Source organism: Crocuta crocuta, unplaced genomic scaffold (genome assembly GCF_008692635.1).
Source record: "Crocuta crocuta isolate KB4526 unplaced genomic scaffold, BGI_CrCroc_1.0 scaffold17, whole genome shotgun sequence".
NCBI classification, from domain to species: Eukaryota; Metazoa; Chordata; class Mammalia; order Carnivora; family Hyaenidae; genus Crocuta; species Crocuta crocuta.
This window is the reverse complement of record NW_027532041.1, coordinates 3,905,006-3,929,896: the sequence shown is the minus strand read 5'-3', so window position 1 is coordinate 3,929,896 and position 24,891 is coordinate 3,905,006. Positions and strand designations below refer to the sequence as shown.

The 24,891-nt window shown below is 41.5% G+C and overlaps 1 protein-coding gene across 1 annotated transcript in view; it reads left to right on the top strand.

The window, feature by feature from the left end:
* Positions 1-24,891, top strand: part of PDE11A (phosphodiesterase 11A) — a 367,374-nt gene that overhangs the window by 318,709 nt on the left and 23,774 nt on the right. The window contains exons 16-19 of the mRNA XM_077776263.1: positions 350-427; positions 4,888-4,951; positions 10,899-10,973; positions 15,913-15,996. Of these exons, the coding sequence (XP_077632389.1) occupies positions 350-427; positions 4,888-4,951; positions 10,899-10,973; positions 15,913-15,996 (301 nt within the window). The remainder of the gene's footprint in view (positions 1-349; positions 428-4,887; positions 4,952-10,898; positions 10,974-15,912; positions 15,997-24,891) is intronic.

Genomic DNA, 24,891 nt, shown 5'->3' with positions numbered 1-24,891 from the left:
TTGTTCCTGCTTTTTGTTTGTCCTTGCCTCCCTCCTCTGACTTTGGATAAGTGTCACAAGGCTTTCACAGCAAGTAATCCTAAATGCCGGGCCACACTTTTCTCTTTTACGGCTCAATAATCTCCTCTGTTGTAAACACTTTCAGAAATGATTGTGGCTTTTTCTTGAAGCCTCCACATTTTTAAAAAAGTGATTTGTTTTGATAGTGCTTTAGCCTCATGATTTCAAATATTAAGTTACTTAGAAGATCACCTGAACCACTTTCCCATAAATGTGTTTATGTTGCCTCACAGACTGAGAAATTTCATTCCAGATTTTTTTCTCTCTTCCTTCATTTGATTTTGTGCAGGAGGAGAACTGAATTCTTTGAACTTGTCAGTAAAGGAGAATATGATTGGAACATCAAAAACCATCGGGATATATTTCGGTAAAAAGAAGCTCTTGTTTATGTGTTTTTTCATTATTTGAAGATTTAGCCATGCTTTTCTGACAGTGGCAAGGGCACACATGATTTTTAAAGTAACAAAGCTTACACTCCAAACATTCAGAGAGTAGTTGAATAATTAGAGAAAAGGTATGGTGTCTTTCTATCTTCTAATTAATTCTATTTTTGCCCCCTCTCCATAAATTTGCCTTCAGAATTAGAAAATGGTGTTCAAATTGGCTCAGTTTCAGCAAGCTGTGACTTCCTCTTTTTCCTGGGGAAGTGGAGGGTGTTAAGTTGAGTAGAGAGAAGATTTTTGAATCTTAGAAAACAGCTTTACCCAAAACAAAATGGCAAATGAGCTTTTGTTTTTCTTTAGAGACAACAGACGTTATACATAGAAAACCAGTTGGAACCATTTTAGTGGCAGAAATAAGGAGTCCATTCCGCACTTTTCACTGGACTTCTACCTAGTTGTTTAGAAAAGACAGCAGCAAACCGCTACCCTTATGTGGCACATTTGAACCCCCTGACTGTAGNGGAAAAGCTGGTGAGCATTCCTGGGAAAGCTTGTGAGGCCAGGACCGCGGGCTCGTCGTGTCTGCTCCACAGCCAGGTAACTACTAGAATTGCCCAGAGGGAGACCCCTAGTGTGGCCGCCCCATACCTGCTATGCGAGCCCCGCCCCCAGCCCCTCAGCTTCAGAACACAGGCTGCCTGTGCCTCCCTCTGCCCCGACCACTCTTCATACTTTTACCGAGGCCTTCTCCCCTCCCGCAGTAATATTTCTTTACAGACCTTTTTCTTCTTCCTGTCAAGAGAAGGAAGGGACCCTTCCTCTCTTCAAAACTAGCCCTTTCCCTGTGTCCTAATTCCTTTCCCTCCTCCACCCCCACCCCCTAAATTTGCTGTATCGATTATACTCCTTTGACTTGCATTTTCAATCTGTTTTTCCATCATGATCATTCTAGGCCTAGAAATAGTCTTCTAACTTCTTGCGGGGAAAAAAAATATCATCCCTAAAATCTGCTTTCTTCTCAAGGTCCAATCATAGCCCCCTTCTTCTTTCAGTTGCACACTTGACTGTCACAACTCCTAACTTCTCGCAAGGCAGTGTTTTTTTTTTTCTTTGTAACTAATTTTCAGTTCCACAAGTAGTTATATGAATATATTTTTCTGTTACAAATTAAAATATGACAGGCCCCCAGACCCGCCCTGGGCTTCACTCCCAATTCCTATCCTGGCCTATAGCTATGTAATTTGTTATATCCTTTCCAACATTTCCAAAGCAACTAAGGAAAAATACTGTTTAGTGTGGATTTGTTTGTTTTAATGCAAGTTATATATTTATAGCTCAGTCTGAACTTGCTTGTTCACTCAACTATATGCTTGGGAATTTTTCCATGTCCAGACCTTATCATCTTTTACTGTTGCACAGTATTCCAAAGTATGGATTTACCACAGAGTAGTTAGCCATTCTTCTACTGAGGAATTCAGTCTATGAAATGTGATTTCTGCTCCTTTTGAAAGTCACCTCCCAAGGATCAAACCATAGGGTCTTTGTTCTCTTCCTTGATCTCATCACACCCCTACTTGCAGTGGCCTTTCCTTTCTTAAATCTCTCCCTGCCTTGGATTCTGCAAAGCCAAACTCTTCCAAATTTTCTAGTTTCTTCTGACTATTGCTTCTCCTCTTTGTGCTTCTTCAGCCCTTCTTCCCCCCCACTAACCCTGAAATATAAGGACCTCCAAGGACCTGTTTTTGGTTTCCTCAGCATCCTTTGGCTTTAAATACCACCTCTGCTCAAATGACTCCCACCCCGTGTCTCGAGCCTGGCCTCTCTTCTGAGCACAACTCCTAAAATGCCAGCGCCCATTCCACATCTCCACTGGGATATTATCCTGAAGAGGTTTTCAAACTTTTTTTGGCAAGGAACCCCAAATGTAAGAAAACTCTTATTTGGAAGCACATTATGTAAAACAGAGGGGCTGCAGGAGCTCTCCACTGGCCCCCACCTTTGCCTTCCCTCCCCCATTTCATGGTTACACTCTCTGTGCAGAAGAGGCCCAGGGGAGGGGGCAGGCTCCGGGGGAACACTTGGTCTTAGAGAATTTCAAAATAGTAATAAAACCATCTAAAAGTCGGCCTGCTTTTTATCATCACCATGTGCCTGCAGTCTAAACAGTGTCAATGACAAGATACTTCTCCCTGAGAAAAATCTGTAGTTGGTATAGGTTCTAAATGATTGCTGAGACTACTGCTGAGTATCAGAAAAACTGATCTGAAAGCTCCAAATTAGCACATTGTTACTCACCTATAGTCATACAGGTCTCATACGTGTAAGTTAAGTGCAAAAGTGCCCAGTTATCCAGCCAGCCCCTGACACAGGTGGATGCAGTACACACTTTAGTGCAAGTTCCTGAGGCTTCAGAGCCATTTGCACTTGCTGCGGAGAGAGTGCATGTCTCCAAGCCTGCAGAGTTTCACAGTCCTGCCTTTAAGCCGTATATCCAGACATGGATAGCACAGTGATGGCAAGGATGAAAAAACAACTTGAGTTACTTCGCTTCTGTTATTTTATGTCGACCATTTGGACTTTTTATTTGTGTTTAAAATTTAAAACCGTGAAACAGGGCAAAGTGTGATTTTTGTTTGGTAAATGCAAAATTCAGTTCATATGTGAACCATTTTACTGCATGTGAATATTTTTTAATTAAAATTTATTCATTTTAATTACTGTCTTATTTTTTCTTTTTCTTTTTCCTTTTTTTTAAGTTTACTTATTTTGAGAGAGAAAGCATGAGTAGGGGAGAGACAGAGAGAGAGAGTGAGAGTGAGAGAGAGAGAGAGAGAGAGAGAGAATCCCAAGCAGGCTCCACACTGTCGGTGCAGAGCCTGACACGGGGCTCAAAGTCACAAACCGTAAGATCATGACCTGAGCTGAAATCGAGAGTCAGATCATGATCTCACAGTTTGTGCATTTGAGCTCCGCATCAGGGTCTGTGCTGACAGCGTGGAGCCCGCTTGGCATTCTCTCTCTCGCTCGCTCTCTGTCACTTCCCTGTACCCTACCTCACTCTCCTGTGGACTCTCTCTCTCTCAAAGTAAATATTAAATAAATTTTAAAACACATTAAAAAGTAGGAATACTGGCCCCTACCACTGGGTTCAGAAGATTCATTTAGTTAGTAGTTAGTTGACAAAGCACTTAATACAGAGGCAGGCACACAGTTGTGTGCTTGTTGCAAAAGCTCAAATATGAGACTACACTGATGTGTTGTTCCGCATAGTGCTTAACACAGGGGTGCTTGGGATTAGATGTGGCCTGACTCCTGGAGGGGGCTTCAGACGCCATTGTGCCTGGTGGTGCTTTGAATGACCTATTATTACCGGCCACTCTGCCCTGTTCCCTGGAGGGGTTTCCTGGGGAGGTGACACAAACCCCACTACCATCTAGGCAGGCTCTGCCATCTGGGAAGCAGACATGTTTCCAAGGCATTCAAGTCTGGCAGGGGATGAAATGTTGACACTCGACAGCAGGACAGCCCTCTGACCTCTAACAACGCACCCCTTTCTTCTGAAAGGAGCCAACCGAGATGTGGTCTCCTGACTCCAATCCTTCATTGCTTTTCATCACATACCGCTGGTTTTAGTACAAAGAAAGCAAATTTGGGACAAAGAGGGTGCCTTGTTTTTCCCACTTCCCACCACATCAAATTATAAGCACCAGAGCTATCCACAATTTAAATTGTTCCCTGTGTTTTTATATCCATGGTTGGATGAATTCCAGTTAAACCCAGTAGAAATCTGCTCCTCAAAAATCTGGTTCAGATGTTCCTGTGCTTTCATATGTGCTCAAATTAATGAAAGCTGTAGCTGAATATGTTTCTTCTTCATAATGCTTATAAAACATGGTTGCAACCAGGTAATAAACTGGAGTGAAACATTGTGGCTCTCCCAGTAAATCTTAGCTCATAGAGCAGGTGAAAATGAAGGAGCTCCTACGGTGGTGTGCGCCTTGCCTTTTTGCTATAGGTTTCCATCCATTCCCATCAATCAGTGATAAGTTGGTAAAGAGATTTATCAGCTATGTATGGGGCATTATATACTGATTCTCTTGCTGATAGTTAAGAATAAAAAGCATTGTCCATTCGTCCATTAGAAATTTAAGCAGAGCTCGCTTAGCTCAGGTGTAGAGAAAGTAGTGCTTTGCCTTCTTTGATCTGCTGCAGACATAATAACAAAAGAACACCCGAGGGTGTGTGCGAGCTTTGTCTTCCTAAGCAGTGTGGCCACATGACGGAGATGCGAAACATGGGGGCTGTAAACAGTGCTTCCCTTGTTGAGGAAAAGACATGTGAGTTGGCCTTAGTCCCATTTTATTTATTTATGTATCCAGGACGGGGTTGTTTAGGAATGCAACAAAAGATTATTCAGGCTGTTTTGTTTGGTTCTCTTTTTCAGATCAATGTTAATGACAGCCTGTGACCTTGGAGCCGTGACCAAACCATGGGAGATCTCGAGACAGGCAAGTGGTGATTAATGACAGAGCTCGGCAGAGGAGGGACCGCAGGAGGGGGATGTGGGGGGGACAGTATTCCCAGAGCCCCGACTCCCAGGCACTGAAACCCTAGTCAATTTGCATCAGTATTAACATGGTGTAAAAAATAGCGGGAGGCTTGGGGACGACATAGTTTATTGCACAGCCTTTCTTTAACGTGCTTCCACTGAGCAATAGTATTTCTGACTCTGTAAGATTTTGTTAACACTCTAAATCCAAATAGCACATTGACCATTTCCTCAGGCAAGAGTTTCAAAAATAGTATTTTTAAATAGGTAATCGTGTTTTAGCACAAGGTCCACTTTTTTCTCATCTGAAAAAAAAAAGAGAGAGAAAAAACGAAGGAGGTCAAAAGGAAATTTCATTTTTCCTTTTAAAAGACTATTTGGAGATTGGATCACTTTGGCCAAAGTATGCAATATCCAAACTTAATTTGTACCAAAAACATTGTGCCTTTACCCACCTATCTGGTCTCACTGCTGAAAGTGTTAGTTTAGAGCAAGAACAGGTTTTAAGCCAGTAACCACACAAGTTGAGATCCTTGACTACTGATAATATTTGGAGTTTAACCTCTTTTTTTTTAATTTTCATGTGGCACACCTACTGTGTGGGGTTTAAAATAGTAACTTGGTATCTTAAGTCTCAACATTTTAGGGAAAATAAAGTAAATTCATATAACAATAAATAACTAATATTTACTGACTAAATATCTAATTTTAAGTGACTACTTTATATGTATCATTTAATCCTCAAACCCCCTTCCAACTTGGATTTAGGTGTAGTTACTCTAATAGGCTGAATAATAGTAGCCCAAAAATGCTGGATGGTAATGTTCTGGAACCTATAGACATTGCCTTAGAAGGAAAAAGGGTCTTTGCAGATGTGATTAAGTTCAGGGCCATCATTATCCTGGATTATCCAGGCAAGCCCTAAATTCAATGACAGGTATCCTCCTAAGAGAGGGAGACACAGGGAGATTACACATTCAGAATAGGAGAAGGGGATGTGAAGACAGGCAGAGAGTAGACCGATGTGGCCACAAGCAAGGGAAAGCTGGTAACTCCCAGCACTAGAAGAGGCAAAGGACAGATTCTCCCCCAGGGGCTCCAGAGCAAGCTTGACCTTGGCAACACCTTGATTTCTGTCCAGTGAACCGATGTTGACCTGCTAACCTCCAGAACTATGAGAGAATAGATTCCTTATTGCTTTAAGCCACCAAGTTTGTAGTCATTTCTGGCAACCCTGGGAAACTTATACAGTGATTACCCCTATTTCACAAAATGGGAAAAATGAAGCCTAGAAAAGATATGTAGCTTGAAGTGATACATCAAGTAAGTAATGATACATCAAGTAAGTAATGATACATCAAGTAAGTAATGATACACCAAGTAAGTGATAGAGCTAGGTATTCAAATCCTAACAGATTCGGCTCCAAAGCTTTCATTCTTTGCAGATATACCAATTGGCATTTTTAAATGATGCCAGTCTGTCAGCAGAATGGGCTGTTATCCCTCAGCCTCAGTCATCTAACACAACACATTGCTTATGAACATGTGCCTCCAGGGTCAGCTGGTACTTTTCCTCATTTTGGACTGCAGCTAAAGGAGCAGCTACCATCTGGATCATTCCAACAGAGGCCCTAGCGTGTCTTGCACTGGCAAGTAAAATGCCCCTCCCCAGAAATCCTTTGGCCAGAACTTGTCACAAGACCCCACCCAACCAGGAAGTAGTAATCCTTGGAAGAGCAGAGAATGTAGAAAGCCAGAAATAGTTGATGAAAACGTGACTAACACAGTTTGCCCTTCTAATCACCAAAAAAATGATTCACTCTCTTTTCTTGGGCAAAATATACTCATCCTCTTCCCAAGGGAGATGACCCAAATGTCCTGAGTCGTGGTATCAGGCTCACATCTAGGATCTCTGGGTGATCTATGCCAGTCTCTACATCAGGTCTGGATGCAAATTAAAGACCTACACATACCCCAAAAGCATCTGGCATACACTCAAATCACAAAATACTTATTATAACACTCCCATTCAGAAAGGGAAGAGATCGCCAATATTTGGCAATCCCAAAATCCCACTGGGCATTCACTGAGAGGCCATCCACACTGTGGTAGACCCTGATTCTCTGGGAGATGCGCACCAGTCATCATTGTCCATGGCCCTTAGATCTACCCTGGGACATTATTCCTTTTCCATTATCTTCCGTGCCTATATCCAATGGCCAGGCAGCTTTCCCAACCTGTCTCCAACATAAAGAAGGTTGAGGACCCAAGGCTTGTTTTAAGTTTTAAGTAGTCACAGACTTAGGGGGTTTGGGGCACCAAACTCTCTTAAACATTTAGTCAGCTTCTTATGTCTTTGATCCTAGTCACTTCCATTTTCCAATAACCGCATCCACAGTTCCATTCTAGACAGACTTCTTAGATCTGCTCTCTTTGCTTCCTTGTATTCAAGAACAAAGAAAACTAGCATATGTACTTCTTTCTTCCTCTTTCATGATCCAGTTCCTAGTTATTGAGGCCTAACAGCTGCCAGTGGGAGAACCAGGTAGCAAAATCATTTCCCTGGGCCATGTTGTCCAATTGAAGGAATAGCCTGTGTACCACCTGATTCATTCAGGTTTTAACTGTGAGGACATTGCCCATACCTTTGATTCTTGTTGTAAGGCTGAGTCTTGATCTGCTTTTGTCATTCAAAACATATCTCAATTTTTACTTTTACAGTTTGGGGTTAAAAACTTTTACAACTTTATCTTCCATCTCTGAAGATGAAGACTCTGAATTTGTGACTCTCTCTCTTCCCTTTCATTCCTGGTTGTAAACTTGCCAATCCTTTTTGGAGCTCCCTTCTTATAATACCTAGCAAAGTGTCACTAGCAATCCTCACATGCTACTAATAGTTTGTTTTCCAATCTGTTCCCCTAAGGCTGTAAATTAATTTGATACATTATTTGCTTTATTTCAATGAGAACTGTACAAAATATTTTGCCACTGTGTAACATGGGTCATCTTTCTTATAGCTTCCAACAACCATTTCCTCACTGTCTTATACCTGCCCCCCAAGTTGAGGCCACATATTTTAGAGTCTTATTTTTCTTCATAATTTTTCTTTCTTTCTAAAAAGAAAGCACCTCATTTCCATACCATTTTTTTATGTTAGTCAAAACTAGGCTAGGCTTTGCTGCAGTAACAAGTATATTCTCAAATTTCAGTTGCTTTACTCAAAGAAAAGTTTATTTCTTGTTCCTAACACAGTCCAATGCAGATTTCCTATAAAGTTCTCCTCCAATAAATAGCTCTCCTCCAGTCGAACTTTGGTTTTCATTTTAGTGTGACACATGTGAAGTTACGTAAAGCAGGGAAGAATTTACTTGGTTGTGTAGCTTATTTCTACACTTCTGCCCACCCTTCACTTCCCCAGGGTGGGAAGGCTCCCCTATAGTAAAGTCTGGACCCAAGAAGAGGTAGGTATCTTCCAGGTATTGGGGAAGAGTGTAGGAGTGGCATGGCCTCTCTAACTGGGATGGAAAGAAGTGGAGGAAAGAAAGTTCAGGGGACCAGGGAGAAAATAGAGAAGATTGAAAAGAGAATGGGGTGAGGTATGATGTGCTGGGACTTTCAGAAACCCCAGTGAAATGCATGTTGACAACTAAGGGAACAGTAGCCCACTTGGGAGCAGTAAAGGGACAGGACGAAGTACTTAAGAAGAAAAAAGGTTTTTGCATTGATAATTGTAGACCAACTTGGGAGGCCCATTGGCCACTTGAAGGTGGTTTCTTGGTCATTGATGTAAATAGTATTTTATTTTTAGGATGTGAAGTTCTGCTGATCTAGTGCAGAAACCCAAGAGTTTGGGAAAATAAAGCACAAAACCATGTTTTTCCAAATTGAATAGGTTAAAACATTTTCAAAAACATACTTCTATGATTTTAGTAAACACTTGGACAAAAACAATAGAACCTTCTTTTAAAAATATAAATGTATTTCTAATTTCCTAGAGGTTGATATTTTTAACATTTCCTTGCAAAATGTTTTTTTTGCTGGTGTCATTCCAGTTTTACTTCCTCACAGACATGACTCTAAGCATGTGGGTTTCCCCAGTGACCCCCCGAAGGCCTGATTAGCATCTCAATTTCCTTCTTTAATAAAAAATTCAATCAGGAGCCACTTAATGGTCCTGATTGGGTTTTTAAGTACAAATGAAACAGTGGTACAAGTTGAACTGTGAAAGAAGCACAGGGGAGATACCCGGGACCACTTTAGAAAGATCAAGGACAGGAATTTGTTTTAATTTCTTTGCTTTCCAGGGGTGACAGACCTGTGCATGGCTCCTACCTTGGGGTGACCTGATGTGCACATTTGTATTCTTTAGTGCAAAAGACCCACCTCAGAGCAATCTGAGGGAGTGTTCTGGGGACTGAATAAATGAGGCCAGTCCCTTAGGGGACCATTTCTTTTTTAAAGGAAGGCCAGAGACAGAAAGAGAGGCCTGGAGTGCTAATGTGGCAGAGACTAGAGAGAGAAGTGAATCAGGCCCTAGAAAAATTAAGCCAACCCCAACTAATTTTATGTTATTAAACTTTTTAAAGGTACCCATATTCCTTATTAGAACTGTTTAAAATCTGGGCTGACTAGAGATTCTATTCTTTACATATGAGCTACATATTTGCTATTATCAGGGTGTGTGGGTGTGTATAAGAGATAGAGATGCTTTTATGTTTTATCAGTAGTCATGATTTATGGTGGACAAAATCTCTTGAGAGATACACTTAGGTAAAGTATCTCGATTCTGTCCACTTGACCAAAATTAAGCCATTCTAGCCTTTTCTAGACCTAAGAATCTCATCTTCATAACAGCATGAAATACAGGAAAAAACAGTCTGGGGATCTAGACCTTCTTGCCTTCAACTTTTCTGAAATTTTGTTTTCTGCTCTTCCAAATTTTATAAATCCAGCCAGTTCATCTCAGAGATTTCCTAGATCTTGTGCCACAGTGTTGCTGAAAATACCTGTTTAACACTTACCTGTTACATCATTATGCTTCCCATAAGCTATCATTAGAAGCACAGGGCTTGGAGAAGCTTCTCTGTAGCTTAACAATGATCAATCATCAACTTCTGATCATCCATGCTAATAGATGAAAAGTGAAAAAAAATAGAAGTCCTTACTTTGGAAAAATCTCTACCATTTGCTTGTACCAACTGGAACCTACCATAAATTCTTTTAGTACATAGATTAAGACAGCCTGAAAACCAAATCGACATTCTTCAAACTGTATCATGACACACCGTTTAAAAAAAAAAAACAAAAAACTGGTATGGTCAGTGAATCTAGCATTAGCCCTGCCCCTTAGCTGATTGCTCCAGTAAGAAGCAGAGGTGTGCCTTGGGGTTATCCTTTTCAGAGTCTACACAATTATTGGTAGGGTGAGGCAGTTAAGGAGTTTCACTGGATGGCCAGTGACACCAAGCTAAGATAAAAGTATGCAACAAAGTAAAGAATCTAGGCTGAAACAACCAAAGGTTAGCAAAATTATTACAAGTATATTGTAATATAGAAACAAAAATTATGATTAGGCATTATTTGCCTCACTTTTCTATATTAAGAACATTTCCTACTTTGAAGGTGGCAACCCCGTGCCTCATCTTGAATATGGAATCTGTACTGTCAGAGATCATCTACTGGCGTGCATCTAAAACTAGCCTGCACAAGTTCTTCTGATTGAAAGGAAATCAGTTTCATTGATTAAGTTCTATATGTTGAAACAGAAAAGGTTAATGTACTCCTTCAAAAGCTTTTTAAATGATTATCTATGTTGAAGATCATCACCATACACGTGAGGCAGAAATAACTTCTGAGTCTTATGATAAATTACACATAACCATAAATTACATATTTATATGTTCCAGGTGGCTGAACTTGTAACCAGTGAGTTCTTTGAACAAGGAGATCGGGAGAGATCAGAACTCAAACTCACTCCTTCTGTAAGCCCATCCTTTGACTGTGATGCATTTAGCCTTTGGAATGACATTTTCAGAAGTAACTCCGAATCACGCCCTGAAAATGGGAAAGACTGAGAGTGGATTTAAGAAAGCACTCCTGAAAGTTTAAAACTTTAATTAAACTTAGATGCTAAACACTCCTGTTCCCAGGTTTCTGATTAAGAGTGGTGAGCTACTTAGCAGCATTTCCTGAGCTCACAGGGGAGGACAAGTAGGCACTAGGGAGGATGTGCAGATTGGCACCGGAGCAGTGCAAAGCCCAGTGCTGGCCTTACATAAGTGGTCAGTACCTACCTTGGAAGAGAAATACGGATAAAAGTGAAAGGCAGGCTGTCCAGCCTTGAGGAGCTTAGAACAGACAGCTGCAGTAAATAATGGATATTTTGGTTTTTATTTTCCAGTTTTGGACTTTCCAAAATCCCAAACCCGGGTCATGTCAAGTCTCTGGTTTCTTTCCTCTGCTTGCAAAATGAAAAGTCTCACTTGGGAAACTAGGTTCTGTTGACTGAAATGCTGTTTTTGTTGGATTCATCCATTCAGTTATTATTTGAGAATGCCTATCATAGGCTCAGGACGATGCTGTTTTTACTCAAACAAGACAAAAGACATAAACGCCTCAGTCACCACCCACAAGGAGGGAGTGGCCTCTTCATTCTTAAGGAATGGGTAGCTACAAATCATCACCTCACAACTCAAAGAATGGTACAAAGTTCTGTAAAGCTGGCACAGCACAGTAGATTCAATCAGGCTCATTAGTAGATTCATTAGGCACAAGGAATGTGTCAGTCGTCAGGAATGTCTGTTTATGAGGATCCAAGTCAACCGAGTTCTGAACAATTGGAGGTATTTGTAAGATCTTCAAGGTTAAGGACACCTGTCTTCACTAGCATTTGAAAGCATGGAAAAGCAGCAGCTCTCACTCCTAGCCAACCAGCTTCACCTGTCTGAAGTCAGGCCTCACAGTCTTAACTAATTTTGCCTATTCTTAATTTGTTGCCTACCTATAAAAGTCAGAAGACTCCATAGGCTAAAACACTCAGCCTGTATTTTAGTTTCCAAAGCAGTATCTACTTACACTGATTCCAAAACATCCCTTTATTCTTTTTTTGGTGGTATCATCAGATTTGGCTGTGAGACTAGATTGGGGTACGTAGTTACTGTGTAAAATCTAGTACAACCCAAATCCCTCTCAGCTACATCTCTATTTTCAAATTAAAGCTTTCCCCCACTTAAAAAAAAAAAAAAAACTGTTTCAGGGGCATCGTCTGAAGGGTTTATAATGTGGTGATACCACAGGGCATTTAATTAAGTGGGAAGAAAATATGAGTGGGTTACCAGCACCGGCGAGCTGGCAGGTGCAGTGACGCAGCACTAAGGAGGCTTTGTCTGTATGCTCAGGTAAGGCATTCGCTGAACACACAAATGAAATTAATTTTGCGGTGGAAACACTACACTAAATGCTACTCTCTCCTCACAAAAGGCTTCTCAGCATTGCCGGTCACAGTCTCCTGGCTGCTGTGGCAGGGGTATTTCTCATTAGTCCTTTTCCAAAGATGGCTGGAAATGCATGCACGCAGAGGAGACACCAGCCGTGTGTCTTTTATTTATTGATATTTAGGGAGAAAATTGTCTGGGAACCCCCCATCTGGTGTCATGGTTCTAGAGGTCATCAGGGTAACTTTCTGAAGACAAAGGCAAATCTAGACCACAGCCAAAGGGTTCATAGTGGAAGCAGTGAGTTGGTTAGTAAAACATGCTCAAGCACCTCCAGGTCGCGAGTGTGAAGCTGGACACTGTGCATCCAGCCATGAGCAAGGCCGTCAACTGATGGGAAGCATAGACATTAAATAAATAATCACTCATAATCGACTATAAGATGCAAAAGGCTGTAAAAGGAAAGCACAGGACAATCAATGCTCTATCTCACACTTCCACTCAAAAATATTTATTGAGAAATGACGAGTCTAGAAATAAACTTTTACAGCTATGATCAACTAACTGTCAACAGAGTGCTAAGACAATTCAGTGGGGGGTGGGGGGGTAGTCTTCTCAAATAGTGCAGGGACAGCAGGATATCCACATGTGAAATCTCAAAATGGATCATAGACCTAAATGTAAGAGCTGAAACCATATAAATTGGACTTCATTAAAATTTAAAATTTTGCATCTTAAAGGACACTATCAAGAAAATAAAAAGACAGTCTACAGTATAGGAGAAATTGTTTGCAAATCATCTATCTGATATGGGCCTGGTATCTAGAATATATAGAGAGCTATTACAACTCATAGAAGGACAACCAATTTTTAAAAAGGGCAAATGATCTGAATACATATTTCTCTAAAGAATATATATAAATGGCCAATAAGCACATGAAAAGATGCTCAAAATCATCAGTCATCAGGGAAATGCAAACCAGAACCACAGTGAGATACCACTTCACAGAGACTAGCTATAATTAAAAAGACAATCAAAAACAAGTGTGGGTGAGGATGTGGAGAAACTGGAACTTCCCACACTGCTGGTGGGAACATAAAATGATGCAGCCGCTTTGGAAAACAGTTTGACAATTCACGAAAACGTTAAACATTGGCTTCAGCACATGGCCCGGCAATTCTGCCTCTAGGTATATCCCCAAGAGAAGTGAAAACGTGCACCCCATGGAAACTTATACATAAATGTTCACATTATTCATAATAGCTGAAAAGTGTGAACAACCCAAATGCTTATCATCTGATGAACGGATAAATAAAATACGGTATAATCTATGCAATGGAATATCATTTGGCCATAAAGGGGATGAAGTGATGATGCATATGCTATTGGAATGAATCTTGGAAGCATCATGCTCAGTGAAAGAAGCTGGTCACAAAAGACCACGTATCATATGATTATTACATTATTATTATTATTCAGCATAACCAAATCTATACAAACAGAAAACAGATCTGTTGTTGCCTGAGGCTGGGGACTTGGGGGAGATGAGGAGTGACTGCTAATTGATACAAGATTTCTTTTTGGAGTGACAATAGTGTTCTAAAATTGATTGTAGTAATGATTGCACAACTAATTGTGAATATACTAAAACCACTGACACTGAATTAAAAAAAAAAAAAATTCTATACACCAGAAACAGTAATTAAGTAAATAAGGAAATTTCAGATAGCAATGAGAGCTGAAGAGTAGATAACAGAATAACATTTTTTTAATGTTTATTTATTTATTTTTGAGATTGAGAGAGAGCGTGAGTCGGGGAGGGGCAGAGAGAGAGGGAGACACAGAATCCAAAGCAGGCCCCAGGCTCCGAACTGTCAGCGCAGAGCCCAATGCAGGGCTTGAATCTCCGAGCTGTGAGTTCATGACCTGAACGGAAGTCAGACACCTAATCGACTGAGCCACCCAGGTGCCCCCAGAATAATACTTTTAAAGGAACAATTTGGACAAAGACTCGTGCAGTTCACAAGAACCACTCCATCCTCCAGCACATTTCATTCTTCTCCAGATCCTAGTCCTCTTTCCTGGTATTTCACGTTTCGTGTTGCAAGATAAGGATGAGAAGAGCCTGTGGGAGTCAGTGACCTTCTCTGACTGGAGATTTTGTTGGAGATATTTCCCTTGGCAGCACCCTTATGTCTTACGTGAGCCCTGGCAGCTGGTGATTTCTGTCCCACTCATTCCCACCTTCACTTATAAATCTGAAGGATGCTGGATTGTGCAACATCTCCAGACCAAGGGAAAGCCCTGGATCTGCCTTCATGACCTGTGTGAATGCCAAAATAATGAGGATGCCATCCACTGTCTCTGTGGAGGAAAGACCAAATCTGTTCTAAGACAGCAATGCAGGGAAAGGTCGCTTCTCAGACCTGGGCCTTATTCCTTGATAGCAAAGACAGGGGCATCCTTAATGGAGTAGGACTGCCAGGCTTTGTTCAAGAATCCCCGTTAGCCCCCAGTTCCAACCGATCGTTTCCCTTTTTATATCTGCCCAACAGATATATGTACTTCTTTTTCCCAAAAAATATACCTAAATTTTCTAACCACTGTAATATCATGAAGTTTAAAGGCTGAGAATGAGGAGAGAATGGGTACCTGCCACCATCATCCATCCAATGACAGATAAAAATTTAGGAATCTATTAATGGCAGAAGCTTATCGAAAAGCACCGAGTTGTCAAACCAACACCCCGCCCTGAAAATGTAATACAGATAGTTTGGGTTTAAAATGAAACTGTTTTTAAGACTCTTTTCTCNTGTGTCCATCAACGGGCGAATGGATCAAGAAGATGTGGTTTATCTACAATGGAAGGAGGATTAGGAGGAACTTAATGGAGGACCATGGGGGAGAAGAAGGGGGGAAATGGTGGGGGAAAGGGGGAGAGGCAAACCATGAGAGACTCTTTAATGCTGGCAAAAACTGAGGACTGATGGGGGGGAGGGGCGATGGGCATGGAGAGGGGCACTTGTGGGGATGAGCACTGGGTGTTATATGGAAACCAACTTGACAATAAACTATTTGAAAAAAAAAAAGAATCTTTTCTCATCTATCCCACCTTCTTTCACTATAAAAATAAAAGCCTGCATTATTTTTGTGGCAATAAAACATATCCCCTTCCCCTTGACTTGTACCCAATTCCCAGTGACCTGATGACTTGATTTAGTGGCCGTTACCTATATCTGAAGACAGATTTTGGCCCCAAGGAGTTGCATGCTATAAAGTTCAAATAAATTCGCTTACAAATCTCATAAAAAGAGGTGAAAATACTTTCCTTCTCATCACAGATAAAAGAAAGTACATGTAAAGACTGATTGTGATTTGTGAAGTGTGTTCAGTTGGTAAAAATTGGCTCATTGTGGCAAAGTGTTTGACAGAGCACCTGTAACACACTCCAGAATAATAAAGCAAGCTTCTTCTCCCCCATTCTAGGCTATTTTTGACCGGAACCGGAAAGATGAACTGCCTCGGTTGCAATTGGAGTGGATTGATAGCATCTGCATGCCTTTGTATCAGGTACTCAGGGTTCGTTCTGGGAGGGGTTGGGGGTGGTGGTGCTGCATGTCCTGACTGAGCCCGGAAAGAAGAATGTATGTACTTTCAGAAAGAAGAGTGTATGTACTTTCAGAAGGGTTAGTTTTAGGAGACCCTTCCAAGGTATTGCTAAGAATTCTGGCCACGGTCAATCTTTTCTCAGATTTCTGACCATCTCCTAGGAAAAGTCGGTGCGAGGAGGCCAGAGACCTGAATTCTCCTTCTAGGACATAATCTCCATGGGCCTTGATGCCCCCATCTATAGACCAGGATTAAAAATACGTTATTTCAGTATTTCCCAAGCTGTGCCCCACGGGACACAAGTAACCAGCCATCGCCTAACAGATACCTTTTCAAAGAGCTCTCAGGCCCGGCAACTAGGGAACCTGAAGGCTCAGAGAAGTCCTTCAGGAAAGAAACATGTTCAACCTTGGTCAGTTCCAAATTTCTCAAACATTGGACTGTGGAAATCTTTTTCATTTTTGTTTTACAAGTTTCTTTTACTTTTATTAATATCCTATGAGACACAAGAGTTCCGGGAAACAATGACACATGGTCTTCTGTCCTGACCACATGGTCTGGGCCACAGAGTTTTGAAAGAACCTTCCATTGGGAACCTTCCATCTGCCTCTCTCTGAGATGCATGTGACAAATGCTGCTGCCTGGTGGTCGGGACCCTGCTTCTGGCAAGGAGACAAGTGTCATGGGCTTTGAATGTTCACCCTCCATTTTTTGAGTACAGATTAGTATCAGCACCAGTTAACACTAAGGGTTTAGTGTACATTGGCTTTTAATTCTACCACTAAGCGTTTGCTTTCATGTGTAAAACCTGGTGAGTTCTTTACCCCCTACCTCGCTCAATCAGACTGAGCTGCTTTTCCAACTTTAAAGTGAGAAGCACACGCAGGGAAAGCAAAACTGAGTTAGTTTCTCACTCTGTGTAACTCCATTAAAAACACAGTATTGGTTTTTAAGGACCTCTCACAGCCATTAAGTTTCAAGCTTATCTACCACTTCGTTTTCAGCACTTTTAGGAGCTGCTGAGCCCTGTCACATTACACACACACACACACACACACACAATCTAGAATACTGTCCTGAAGATGGAAACTTTTTAATGACTATAAACACCAAAATTCATATCTTTATTTTATATAAGCCATTAAATACATGATAGCATAAAATCAAAGTTTTAAAATAATCCTAACTACATTATTTTAGCTATAAATGGCATATAGTGCTCTTTTGTTTCATCATGAAAAATTGGGTAAAAAGATCAGGACCGATGTACATTTTATTATAAGAGGATCCTTAACGTTCTTTTCTTCCTGTCTGCTCTAACCTCCCTTGCTCCTCTGGTATCTCTGCATAAGCTGGGCCCCCAGGTGTAAAGCCCACAGCTGTTGGGTCAGATAGATCTTGCTTTGCTAAATTCACCTTGACGACCCATGTTGAATTATTTGTAATTTATTCTGTTTCCTGTGCCCACTGAGGCAATAAATGGGATGAATTTTTGCAAATGATAAATTCCTTTTACAGTGGGCAAAGCTTAGGAGGATGAAGACTTGTAATTGTAGGGGTGATAAATTTTCAGTATTAGTTTGCAAAGCTTCTTTGGAATGGACCCAAAGTCCACACATCCTTTCTATATGATTGGTTATAATAAATGCTGGGAAGGATTTTCATGGGCTTTTCCATGCTAATTTCATCGTTTTGGGACTAATTCACAATCATTTGGGTTTATTTTATACTTCCTATTAAATTCTTTGAAATCTTCAGGTTAAAAAGGAAACTACTTGAATTGAAACCAAAAATAGCACTTTCCAGAATTTAGGGAGTAAGATTACCACATCACATTATCTATCATTCCTGATTTTCCACATCTGTTTTACTTTACTACCTATCTGTGAGGTTAGATACACCTGCTATTTTTATCCAGAGAAAGTTAACATAGAGAAATTTTAAGTGACATTCCCACCAAGTTAGAGCTGTGTCCCACACTTTCATCGCCTTGGTTTTGGTGCAGTGGTCTTTCTACCATCCATTCCACCTCTACTGGATATTTCTTCCACAATCTTTTCATGAAAGAATCATGGCATTGTAAAGAGCAATGTGGAAGGAGTTGTTTATAAAAGTTCATGTTCAGGGCCGCCTGGGTGGCTCAGTCTGTTAAGCATCTGACTCTTGATTTCAGCTCAGGTCATGATCTCATGATTTTTGTGGGTTCAAGCCCCACATCATTCTCTGCACTTAAAACACAGAGCCTGCTTGGGGTTTTCTCTTTCTCCCTCTCTCTGCCCCTCCCCCTTCATGCTGTCTCTGCCTCTCTCAAAATAAATAAGCAAATTAATTAATTAATTATTAATTAAAAAAAATTTTAAAGTTCATGTTCATTTCTGCTGGTGTCTTCTTAGTTAACAAAGCATGAAAATCATATTCATTTTTTAAGCATCGTATTATCACTTATTTTTAAAAATAGCACAGATTTTATTTGGAAATTCTTTGTAGGTCCTTGTAAACAGTATTTCAAAAAGCCCTCAAACTGAAACTTCACTGAGTGATTTTAAGTATCCTTTCTGAGAGTCCCTATTTTATTCCATCTCACACAGTTTGGGGGATGGGGATTGTCCGTCATTTACCTGTGCAATCTGACGTTCACTCTTGCTCTCCAGAACTGAAATGGAATCAGTCAGTGGGCAGGAATAACCATTAGTGCGAAGACACAAAACCTTGAGGAAATAACTCACCAAGCAAGAGAAGTCACTGGTATAACACTAGTCACCGAGGCAAATGTCTACAGGAACTCAGATTGTTGCCAAAAGGCCAGATTGAGGTTTCGAACATGAAAGTGCGGTAATAAAGAGTCTGAGAAGATAGAAAGCAGATCGGAAAGTATGCAGGTGGCCGGAATCCCAAAAAGCGATTGATCTCAAATGCCATGGTCTGAATTATATAGACTGTTGAAATCCAGACTTACTAGGTCAGTCTGGGCACAGGGGAAAAGGATACAGAATAATACCGATGAGACAAAAAATGTTCCTTTTCATGGCCAGGGCCCTCACCCCAAGATGGAGCAGCTTGGGCAGCTGGAAACCTCATGTAGAGCCTGAGACAGATACTGATGGAGAACTGGGATCCATGCAGGGGGGCAGTGTGGAGAGCACCCTCTAGTGAGAGTGAAAGTTCACCGAAGCACTGGGCTGGAGGCCCAGAACATGGAAGCAGATGGAGTTGAGTAGCAGGATGGAGTGAGAGCTGAGCAGTAGATACAAATATGGTTTTAGTACAGCTTTTTGACTTCATTGACTTTGGGTGATGTAGTTTCCCTTCATGGTTTTGAAAAGCTTGTGCTTGTCAAACTTCAAAATACTTGAAGCACACTTTTCTCTTTCACTCCAGTGTGTGGAGTCGTGTCCTTCCTCCAAGCCAAGGGTAGATTATTGCTAGTCTTGGGCACCTGAAGGGCTACTTACTAGTGTGCCTAGGTGGGAACACACACAAACTACATTTTGGATGCCCACTGCATTTAAAACTTGAACTCTTATCTCTGAGCAACTTCAACTTCCAAATGGTGCCTATGTTGAAGGAAAAGCAGGCCAACTCCTCCAGTCCTCCTGAAATCTATTCATTAGGAAGTTACCTAAGTAATCTAGTGATTGATTGGAAGTGACTGCCAGAAAATATATAAAAATATATAAACAAACGGTGTGCAGGGAAGAACACGCAGAGAAAGCTCCCAGATCGACAGTATCATAGGGAGATGCGACACTCATCTTTACATGTGAGTACATACGTCTCCAGAACTTGCTTGTCTTTTTAATCTGTTGGCTCCAAACTTTTCTTTAAAGAAAACAAAAGGTGGTCCTAACAGGCAGAAGTCATGATTTATCTGTGACAGCATGTTAATCAGGAAGCATATAGGGAATCAGGAGTGGGCAGGGACCCATCAGAGCGTATGCCCCAAGAGAAGACTAAAGCCCAGTTAGTTAGCTCTGTCCTAGCAGGGTATCTTGGAGGAACACACTGACATCTGATTCCCGTGCTTTCTGCTGTCTTTGCGCCCTGCTGGGGACCCATTAGCCTGCTGCTCAACATCTTTGGAGGGAGAAAAAAATATAAAGAAAGAAAGAAGAAAAAGAAAAAAAAAAAGACACCATCAAACTTTGAAGCCATTGCTATACCAGCCTTAGGGATAAACAGAAAGCCTGATGTGACAGCATCACACTGAGCTTCTCTCTGCAATAGCGAGCTCAGTTTTTGCCCTTTGTTTTCATCCTTGACTTAATCAAACCTCAGCGTACCTAGAATCTCAATGATGCATAGAGGCATTATAAATCTTCTGTTGTTAAGGATTGAGGGATTTAATTGTTATTATGAACCTAATTGCGTTTGCAGCCCGTCCTATACAGGTTCTTGATTTTGGTGGATTTTTTTTCCACAAATATTTCAAAAGGGCTTGACTTGGACAGGGTCGAGCCGGAATCATTCCTTGTCTAGTTCCACAAGAGTATTGCCTCTTTACTAAAATGCCATGGCATTCCTGCAACAGGCTGGGCCTCTGATGTTTTGATTACGGTAACTTTTGACCTTTTTTCTGCCTTCAGTTTTAATAGTCATTTCAGAAAATACCTTTGCCTGATGCAATTAATATGCTCTCTGAAGGGAGGGAGAAAAGAATCTTTATAACGGAGATTGTAAGGACTGGGAATTAGGATTGGTAAATTGGAAAAGAGGATGGAAAATGCTGGGACAGTTTTTCTGGACACCCTTAAAAGTTCTTTAAACACAACTTTGCTCATGCTTTGTGTCCAATTTTTTAAACAAGAATAAGCAATGAGCTACTAGAGTAGAGTGATTAGTTAGACTATAACATCATCTTCTCTTAAAAACCTACAAAGAAGGGAATGTGGATACAGAGAAGAACAATTGCATCAGACACTTTTTAAAAAAGGATACCACCCAAATAGGTTTTCTATCAATGCTTTCTCTACAGTATCTAGCATTCTTATGGATGAGAGGAGGAAATAGTTGGGGCTAATTTCTTACTTGTCTTTACAAGGACTGACATCATGTAGAACTCAGAAAACCTCGAGGAAAGCAAGAGAAATAACTTCCTATATTCTTTATTATTTATCTATCTGGCTCTACCTTTTCCTGGCGATATGGGGAGAAGACGGTGCAGGGGCTGGTACTTAAACTTGACAATTAAGGTATCACAGTTTTTTTCTGGTTAGAACAGATCTTTGGGAGGACTGAAATGTGAACAGTTCCCAGTAAGACCTATGTCTTCTCCCCAGCTGCCATCCAGGCACGGGAGGCAGGGGCTGGAGGGGGGGGGCTCCCCTATCCTTGTGAGCACTCAGTGAGTGCTGGGGAGAAGGGCTCAAGCACACTCACTGCCTGTTATGTCTCACCGGGTCCACTGAGAGGTGGCTGGTCAGGGCTTGGCGTGATGCCATGTTGGCTTCTAGGTGACCATGGGTGTGATATGCACTCCACGCAGGCCCTGACCCCTGGCTCTGGCTGCCGAAGTCTGTGGTCCTGCTAGGAGCCTCTCGTGGCAGGTCCCCAGGAGCTTTCTGGTCGGGTCTAGTCACCTGCTTTTCTCACCTGAGTGCTCAGCTCCTGTGCGCCACCCACGGACTCCCAGCTACTTTCTCCTCGCCCTGTTGTCCACACAACTTCCTTGGTACTTTCTAATAAGCTGCCTGGGTAGTGCCACTTGTTCTAGGAAAATTCTGGCATTTTCCTGCATTAGGCTCTGAGACTCAGGAGACAAAGCCTCTCCTGACCCCCAGGCTTCGTCTCCCAAGGAACAGGGAGCCAAATCACTCACTTCTCATTTTCCCTTTCTCAACACCCTCCCATTCGGTCCCTGTCCATCACTCTTTCTCTTCTCTCTCTTCCCTCCCTCCCTCTTCCCCCATCCCTGACCCTCACAATGGAAAGTTTTTAAATTTCCTTTTCCTTGTCTAATGGGCCAAGGTCTCCCCTGTGCTGTCCGCACTAGAGCTTTGTGGCCAGGCTTGATGATCTGACATGGCCAGATTTGGTTCTTAATAGGTAAAGGAGAATTCTGGAATTTAGAAACCCCCTCTTGCCATACAAATCTGGCATTCAGGGTTATTCTCTCTCAAAGCTGAAAGATGACAGCTTGCTGTTTCTAACGGGATCCACCATTTGCCTGCAGGGGGGAAGCCTACTGAGTTAATGGGTGGGGAACCATAGGCGTGCCGATCCAAGCAGAACAAATATATATTGGTTTAATATGTTCAAAATATTGTCCTTGTCACACACACTACTCCCAAATCAGAGTGCTGATAGTAAAACCTGTTTACTTCAACATTTTCCATGTACTATTAGTCAAATACGAATGGAAGAGAAATGCAAACATTCAAAAGTGTTCATTTTATGTAGTTTCTAGGCCGCTCCACTATGGCCTGTCCTCCAAACTTTTGGCAAAGTGAACTTTCTTTTTCTTTCTTTCTTTCTTCTTCTTTTTTTTTTTTTTTAAGTGAACTTTCTTTTTTAAAAAATCGGATCGGGGCGCCTGGGTGGCTTAGTNAAAAAAATCGGACCATGAGGGTGCCTACATGGCTCAGTCGGTGAAGCATTTGGCTCCTGATCTCAGCTCAGATCATGATCTCACAGTTTGTGAGTTTGAACCCCGTGTCAGGCTCTGAGCTAACTGCACAGAGTCTGCTTGGGATTCTCCCCCACTCCCTGCCCCTCCCCGGCTCTCTCTCTCACACACACTCTCTCTCTCAAAATAAATAAATAAATATCGGATCATGGCACCCCCTGCTTAAGACCTCAGGTGCTACCAGCATCTGTAAGATCCCGGCCGGATTTCTCACTTTGGTATTTCAGGGCCACCATCGCCAAGGCCCCCTGCCTCTTGGCTTTATCTGCTGTCACCCTGCCCTCTTCCTCACCAGGCACCCTTTGCCCCAAAGCACAGGACTCACAGCCCTTTTTGTCCCTCGTCCCTTACCTTTGCTATTCTTCCCTCCTGCTCCTTTCTGCCCGGAAAACCTAATCCTCCCTCCCCCACCTCGACACTTCTGCGGCGTCTGTCTGTCTCTTCATAACCACACGTAACACTCTGTACTGTGATTGGCCGGCTGGCTGGCTCCCTTCCCCATTACACGAGTTCTTGGGACCGCAGTATTACTGGTACCCAGCACAGTGCCTAGCACATTCAAACTGTTTGGCAAACCTTTGCGGAACAAATGAATGAGCAAACGGAGTGAATGATGAGCACAGCACCACAGAATCAGTTATAAGCAGTGGAATGTGTGAAGGAAGGCTACAACATCCTGTTACATTATCATCCATAAGTATATAAAACCTCTCATCTGAATGTGTGCTGTTCTATCCCTGCCCATAACCTGAACTATATGGCCTATGATATCTTTTTAGAAAGTCGTTAGTTCTCATCATGGTTGAATTGGCCCTTAATTCTAATATAAAAAGGCCAGTTTATAGCCATTAATTTTTCAGGGCTTCAACTTTTCCAACTAGGAAATACATGAAATTTTCTCTAACCCTGCTTTGGCAGAAAATCTAGTCCTCTGGTTATTTTATTTTATTTTTTAATGTTTATTTGTTTATTTTGAGAGAGCGTGCACGCATGAGTCAGGGGAAGAAACAGAGAAAGAGAGGGAATGAGAAAGAATCCCAAGCTGATGGCACTGATCGATGTGGGGCTCAATCCCATGAACGGTGAGATCACAACCTGAGCCAAAACCAAGAGCTGGACACCACCCCGGTGCACCTCGTTATTTTAATATTCACGTTGATACAGAAAGCTGGCATCTGTATGTGGATTTCAAGGACTTATAGTGTCCATTAGTGTGATTTCATGAAATTATAATAAAACATGCAAACTCTATTATGATTAAAATGTAATCCTTTTTTGACTTAGAAGAGTTTTCAGATCCTACATCTCCCCACAGTTACCACTGCAAGGATCCCATCATCCTGTGCTGAGCAGCAGAGAGGGCTAACTCATAGAAGGGCACTGGAGTTCATGTCACTGCTTGCATAGAGCATGACACGTGTCAGGTAAAGGTGTTGTACACCTCTGGTTACATCTCTGAGGTCTCCTTGAATACCTGATGCACCAGGATGTTTGATTTTAGAGAGAATTTTCCACCTCCAAAATGAGCTTGGCTCGATAAAGCAACCAACTCTATATACATCTTCTTGTAAATAAAATGGACTTTAATTTGTCTCATTTCATACAACTTAAAACATAAAAACCCATTCTTTATACAGTAGTACTTGACCTATTCCTACTCATGTGCATTTTATAAACTCAAAACTGCCATCATGAATCCATATTAAAATGCTGGAATCTGGTAAAAACAAAACAGATAATATATTACCTAATAAGGCTTTTGAAGGTAGAATTTAAGATAAGATCTACCTCTCCTGATTTGGCTGACCAGCATAAATCTTTTTAAAAGTGTTTCTGCTTTGGAATTATGAAGATAAAAATGACTTAGCCACAAGTCCACACAAGGCCTGGAGTTCCATTGCTTCCAAGCTTCTCTACAAAACATATTTTAAAAGCTGATTTACCTCCTTTGCATGGCTCTTTCTTCTTTGGATCTCTTCAGAAAAAGAAGAAGAAAGAGAGAGGGAGAGAGGGAAGGAGAAAGAGAGAGCAAGAGAAGGGAACTTGCACTCTTCCACCAGGAGATGAATCAAGGCCTCTTTTAAAGATTGGTTTTTTTGCACTATAAGTGCCTCTCCGAAATCTCTGCAGTTTAATGTGCATTTGGAAGGTCAGCATTGCCTGAGCTCCTGGGAGGTGAGGCATGACATAAACATAAAGCATTCTTATTATGCTATTGCCAAACAGAATCTTCT